The sequence below is a fragment of the Dicentrarchus labrax genome, unplaced genomic scaffold (assembly GCF_905237075.1).
Source record: "Dicentrarchus labrax unplaced genomic scaffold, dlabrax2021, whole genome shotgun sequence".
In the NCBI taxonomy this organism is placed as follows: Eukaryota; Metazoa; Chordata; class Actinopteri; family Moronidae; genus Dicentrarchus; species Dicentrarchus labrax.
The window spans coordinates 322,103-329,556 of NW_026136720.1; the positions used below are offsets into that span (position 1 = coordinate 322,103).

General features: G+C 39.9%; 1 protein-coding gene across 1 annotated transcript in view; it reads right to left on the reverse strand.

Moving 5' to 3' along the window:
• Positions 1–3,849, reverse strand: part of LOC127352641 (sodium channel protein type 4 subunit alpha B) — a 37,099-nt gene extending 33,250 nt beyond the window's left edge. Inside the window, exon 1 of the mRNA XM_051381194.1 lies at positions 3,587–3,849. Coding sequence (XP_051237154.1) covers positions 3,587–3,750 — 164 coding nt within the window. The 5' untranslated portion in view covers positions 3,751–3,849. The remainder of the gene's footprint in view (positions 1–3,586) is intronic.
• Between the last annotated feature and the right edge of the window lie 3,605 nt (positions 3,850–7,454).

Sequence of the window (7,454 nt, forward strand, 5' to 3'; positions counted from 1 at the left end):
TCTAATATACATCGCTGACCTTGTACAGCCCTACTCTGTTCAAAGGTCCCTGAGATCCTCAAATAAAGGGCTTCTGCATGTGCCGCGCCCACGGCTCAAACACAAGGTGATAGAGCTTTTGCAGTTGCTGCTCCACCTCTGTGGAACCAGCTCCCCCTGGATATTAGATCTGCCCCCTCCATTTCTGCCTTCAAATCCAGGCTAAAAACCCACTTTTACTCCCTGGCCTTCCTTGTATTTCTGTGTTGTGTGCCCTGATATTGAAGGTTTCCTTTTATTCATGTTTTATAGAATTATTGACTATTGGTCCAATGTGTTTTTTCTGTATTATTTGTCTTTTTAGTTATCCACTGTACAGCACTTTGGTCAGCTAAGGCTGTGTTTAAATGTGCTTTATAAATTATATTTACTTACTTACTAACAAAATGTGGAAAAAGTGAAGCGCTGTGAATACTTTCCGTATGCACTGTATGGATCTGGAGGATGTTGAGCAACTTCAGGGTTGGACAGAGTCCATGTTGAGACCTGGCAGAGGACAGCATTCACATAGAGAGAGAGAGGCTCCTGGAGGACCAGGATACAGATCCAAACATCTGGACCGAGGCACAGACAGGAAATGATATTTTCTCTAAGATTCTGGAGAAAGTAGTCGCCAAAGAGTTGTGTGACTTTCTACATAACAATAGTTTATTTGAGGATTTTCAGTCAGGATTTAGAGTTCATCATAGCACAGAGACAGCTCTGGTTAAAGTTAATAATGACCTTCTGACTGCTTCTGACAATGGACTTGTCTCTGTACTTGTATTATTAGATCTTAGTGCTGCATTTGACACCATTGACCATGATATTCTTTTACAGAGACTTGAGCATCAAATTGGCATTAAAGGAACTGCCCTAACCTGGTTTAAGTCATACTTATCAGATCGTTCTCAGTTTGTACATGTTAACGATGAATCCTCCATAAATACTAAAGTTAGTCATGGAGTTCCACAAGGTTCTGTACTTGGACCAATACTATTTACTTTATATATGCTCCCTTTAGGCAACATTATTAGGAATCACTCCATTAACTTTCACTGTTATGCAGATGATACGCAGTTATATCTATCAATCAAACCCAATGAAATTAATCAATTATCTAAATTACAAACATGTCTTAAGGACATAAAATCCTGGATGACCTGCAATTTTCTGATGTTAAACTCAGAAAAAAACGAAATTCTTGTTCTTGGCCCCAAAAACCTTAGAGACTCATTGTCTAAAGATATAGTCACTCTAGATGGCATTAACTTGGCCTCTAGCACCACTGTCAGGAATCTTGGAGTTATCTTTGATCAGGACTTGTCATTTAACTCCCACATAAAGCAGACCTCTAGGACTGCCTTCTTTCATTTACGTAATATTAGAAAAATTAGACACATACTATCACAGACAGATGCAGAAAAACTAATCCATGCATTTGTTACTTCAAGGCTGGATTACTGCAACTCTTTATTATCAGGTTGCCCCAATAAGTCCATTAAAACGCTCCAATTAATTCAGAACGCTGCAGCACGAGTACTGACAGGAACTAGAAAAAGAGATCACATCTCTCCTGTACTAGCTACTCTGCATTGGCTCCCTATAAAATGTAGAATTTAATTTAAAATCCTCCTCCTCACCTATAAAGCTCTTCATGGTCAGGCCCCTTCATATCTTAAAGAGTAGTACCCTATTACCCCACGAGAACACTACGTTCTCTGAATGCTGGGCTACTTGTGGTTCCTATAGTCTCTAAAAGTAGAACAGGAGCCAGAGCCTTCAGTTACCAAGCTCCTCTCCTGTGGAACCAGCTTCCAGTTGTGGTTCGGGAGGCAGACACCCTCACCACATTCAAGAGTAGGCTTAAGACATTCCTCTTTGATAAAGCTTATAGTTAGGGCTGGATCAGGTGAGTCCTGAACCATCCCTTAGTTATGCTGCTATAGGCCTAGACTATCGGGGGATTTCCCATGGTGCACTGAGCTACTCTCTTCCTCTCTCTTTCTGCACTCATTCATGTCCCTTTAATGCATGTTACTAACTCCACTTCTTCCCCGGAGTTCTTGTGCTTTCTCGTCTCGCAGGTTCTCATGGATCCTGGTGGAGCCTCCTGCCATGGTCCTGCTTGACTGCCATTGCCAATACTGTTGTTGCTGTGCACCTGTCTGTCTGTCTGTCTGTCGCTCTCTCTCTCTCTCTCTCTCTCTCTCTCTCTGTCTCTCTCTCTCTCTCTCTCTCACCCCAACGGGTCGAGACAGACGACCACCCACCTAGAGCCGGAGGATCTGTCCTAGGTTTCTGCCTTTTAACAGGCAGTTATTCCTTGCCCTTGTCGCCAAGTGCTTGCTCATGGTGGTACTGTTGGGTCTCTGTAATTAATGTTAAAGAGTTCGGTCTAGACCTGCTCTATTTGAAAAGTGTCCTGAGATAACTTCTGTTATGAATTGGCGCTATACAAATAAAATTGAATTGAATTGAATATTGAGCAACAGCTTCCCCTGGGGGACACCGGAGAGCTGGAGGGGTACTGCGGGAGGAGGACTCCTCCGCACAGCGCTAAGTAAGAGTTCAACTCACAGGCAGTAAATGTGTCAGTATCATTCAGTGTGACTGACTCAGTGTAAACACATATTGATCGTTATCATATTGGTGACTATCATACAGACTGTAACTGACATTAACGACACACTGAGGAGGCCCTACTGTCAGAATATAGAATCATTGTGTTTTTGTTACCTTACAATGAGATGTTTTTAACTACAGAGGGAGCGGGCTCTCTTCTACGGAGTCCGCCATGTTGAACTACCACGTTACTACAGTAGCTCAGAATGAACAAACCAAACACTGGATACAGGTACAGCTCAGAAAATTTTAATATTGTGAAAAAGTTCCTCATCTAACCCTAACCCATCATTTCAGAAAGTGAAACTCATATAGTATATAGATTCATTATACAGGGTGAAATATTTCAAGTCTGTATATCTTGTAATTTTAATGATTATGGCTTACAGATAATGAAAACCCAAAACTCAGTGTCTCAGAAAATTAGAATATTGTGAAAAAGTTCAATATTGGAAACTCATGGTGTCACACCCTAATCAGCTAATTAACTCAAAACACCTGCAAAGGTTTCCTGAGCCTTTAAATGGTCTCTCAGTCTGGGTCAGTAGGCTACACAATCATGGGGAAGACTGCTTACTTGACAGATGTCCAGAACACAGTCATTGGCACCCTCCATAAGGAGGGAAAGCCACAAAAGGTCATTGCTAAAGAAGCTGGTTGTTCACAGAGTGCTGTATACAAGCATATTCTTAGAAAGTTAAGTGGAAGGAAAAAGTGTGGTAGGAAAAGGTGAACCAGCAACAGGGATAACCGCAGCCTTGAGAGGATTGTCAAGCAAAATCCATTCAAGAATTTGGGGGAGCTTCACAAGGAATGGACTGAGGCTGGACTTGCATCAATCAAGAGCCACTATGCACAGACGAGTCCTAGACATGGGCTACAAATGTCGCATTCCTCAAGTCAAGCCACTCCTGAACCAGAGACAACGTCAGAAGCGTCTTACCTGGGCTGAGGAGAAAAATAACTGGACTGTTGCTTAGTTTTGCATGTCATTTGGAATTCAAGGTCCCATAGTCTGGAGGAAGAGTGGAGAGGCACAGAATCCACGTTGCTTGAAGTCCAGTGTGAAATTTCCACAGTCAGTGATGAATTTGGGTCCCATGTCATCTGCTGGTGTTGGTCCACTGTGTTTTCTGAAGTCCACAGTCAACGCAGCCATCTACCAGGACATTTTAGAGCACTTCATGCTTCCTTCTGCTGACAAGCTTTATGGAAATGCTGATTTCATTTTCCAGCAGGACTTGGCACCTGCCCACACTGCCAAAAGTACACAAAGCTGGTTCAATGACCATGGTGTTACTGTGCTTGACTGGCCAGCAAACTCGCCTGACCTGAACCCCATAGTGAATCTATGGGCTATTGTCAAGAGCAGGCCAGCTGATGGTCTTGCCTGGGCCCGGGACGAGATAATATTAGATGCCCCCCCCCGCGCCCAGATCTCTCCTTTTCCCTATATAATAATAAATGCTATATATTTTCCCTAGTTGACTTTTTCTCTACTTCAAGGGAGAACAGCAAGCATGGTAGGGAAAATAAGGCCTTTTTTGAGCTGCTATATACTATCCAGTCCCTATCGATTTTTTTCCCTTCCATTGTGGGATGTGGAATATGTCAAATAGTTTGGGAATTCCCTGCCCTCTGCATCTGCTGGCAATTCCTTTGCCCTCTCTGAGAAAGGCGTTCGTTTGGCCATCACACGTACGAGGTTCACTCTATCAGAGTCGGTCATTCTAGTTGGCCATAATGCAGGATCGCTGAAATCGCTGGAGCTACCAAACTCAACTGTTTCTGTCGGAGATAACGTGTTGTGTCAGGCTTTTATACGAGCTGATGGACGTTAACATTAGAGCTGGCCTGTTAGGTTACGTTACAAGGCTGGTAAATGTTGGCTGCGCTGTTTCTTACTTTGCTCTACGTTGACTTTACCAGTTCCAGCTTCACTGTCACCAACTTTTCTTAAATATTTAGAAAATCTCTAAGGCCTCTATTTTCTTCTTCTCTTCTCCTCTTTTCTTTCCTTTTCTGAGCACCGGACTCGTGCTGACCGGACATTTTGAGCCTACTGAACTTCAAATCAAATGACAACATCAAATTTTGATCAGTGGCCAAATCATTTTTGGGAGGGGGGGGCTTGACCACTATTTCAAGGACAATTAGAAAGAAAACATCATTTTTTTGGGGGGGGGCTTGACCACTATTTCAAGGACAATTAGAAAGAAAACAAATAACAGGGACAGACAGGTACAGACATAATATATATAGGGACAGACAGTATATATAGGAGACAGACAGTATATATAGAGACAGACAGGTACAGACATAATATATATAGGGACAGACAGTATATATAGGAGACAGACAGTATAAATAGAGACAGACAGGTACAGACAGTATATATAGGAGACAGACAGTATATATAGAGACAGACAGGTACAGACAGTATATATAGGAGACAGACAGTATATATATAATTACACCAAACGTTGCAGGTTAAGGGCGAAGAAGATCCTCACACAGCCCAGTCACCCCGGACACGCTCTCTTCACTCTACTGCCATCAGGTCGGCGTTTCCGATGCCTGAGGACTAAGACTGAGAGGCTGAAGAAGAGTTTTTATCCACATGCCATCCGCCTGCTCAACTCTGAGCCTTAACCGGACAAAAAAAAACAAAAAACAAAAAAAACACTGCACCACTGTACTTTACTCACATATCTGCTCAATACTGTAAATGTGTGTGTGTATATATACGAGCTACCCCCCTCTAAGTTTTACACTTGGAGTCTACAGTCTATATTTTATATGTTATATTACAGTCTATATCTTATTTGATTTTTTTCTTAGTTTTATATTTACACTTATATTGTTTACATTGTGTGTTATGTTCTGTTTTACTGTACTATGTAATATGTATAACTGTGCATGTGACAAATAAAAACCTCTTATCTTATCTCTTATAGAGACAGACAGGTACAGACAGTATATATAGGAGACAGACAGTATATATAGGGACAGACAGTAGACAGGTTCAGACAGTATATACAGAGACAGACAGTATATATATAGAGACAGACAGGTACAGACAGTATATATAGGAGACAGACAGTATATATATAGAGACAGACAGGTACAGACAGTATATATAGGGACAGACAGTATATATATATATAGGGACAGACAGGTACAGACAGTATATATAGGAGACAGACAGTATATATAGGGACAGACAGTATATATATATATAGGGACAGACAGGTACAGACAGTATATATAGGAGACAGACAGTATATATAGGGACAGACAGTATATATATATATATATATAGGGACAGACAGGTACAGACAGTATATATAGGAGACAGACAGTATATATATAGAGACAGACAGGTACAGACGGTATATATAGGAGACAGACAGTATATATTGGGACAGACAGTATATAAGAGACAGACAGTATAAATGCTGACAGACAATATAAATAAGAGACAGACAGTATATATAATGACAGACAGTATATATAAGAGACAGACAGTATAAATAGGGGCAGACAGTGTATATATAGGAGACAGACAGTATATATAGGAACAGACAGTGTATATAGGGACAGACAGGTACAGACAGTATATGTAGAGACAGACAGTATATGTAGGAGACAGACAGTATATATATATATATATATAGGGACAGACAGGGACAGACTATATATAGGGACAGACAGTATATATATAGAGACAGATAGGGACAGACAGTATATATAGATAGACAGACAGTGACAGACATAATATATATAGAGACAGACAGTATATATAGGTACAGACAGTGTATATAGAGACAGACAGTATATATACAGAGACAGACAGGTACAGACAGTATATATAGGAGACAGACAGTATATATAGGGACAGACAGTATATATATATATAGGGACAGACAGGGACAGACAGTATATATAGGAGACAGACAGTATATATAGGTACAGACAGTGTATATAGAGACAGACAGGTACAGACAGTATATATAGGAGACAGACAGTATATATAGGGACAGACAGTATATATATATAGGGACAGACAGGGACAGACAGTATATATAGGAGACAGACAGTATTTATAGGAGACAGACAGTATATATATAGAGACAGACAGGTACAGACAGTATATATATAGAGACAGACAGGTACAGACAGTATATATAGGAGACAGACAGTATTTATAGGGACAGACAGTATATATATATATATATATATATATATATATATATATGGGACAGACAGTGTATATATATATATATATATATATATATATATATATATATAGGGACAGACAGGTACAGACAGTATATATAGGAGACAGACAGTATATATATATATATATATATATATAGGGACAGACAGGTACAGACAGTATATATAGGAGACAGACAGTATATATAGGAGACAGACAGTATATATAGGGACAGACAGTATATATATATATAGGGACAGACAGGTACAGACAGTATATATAGGAGACAGACAGTATATATAGGGACAGACAGTATATATATATATATATATAGGGACAGACAGGTACAGACAGTATATATAGGAGACAGACAGTATATATATAGGAGACAGACAGTATATATAGGAGACAGACAGTATATATATATATATATATATAGGGACAGACAGGTACAGACAGTATATATAGGAGACAGACAGTATATATAGGGACAGACAGTATATATATATATATAGGGACAGACAGGTACAGACAGTATATATAGGAGACAGACAGCATATATAGGGACAGACAGTATATATATATATATAGG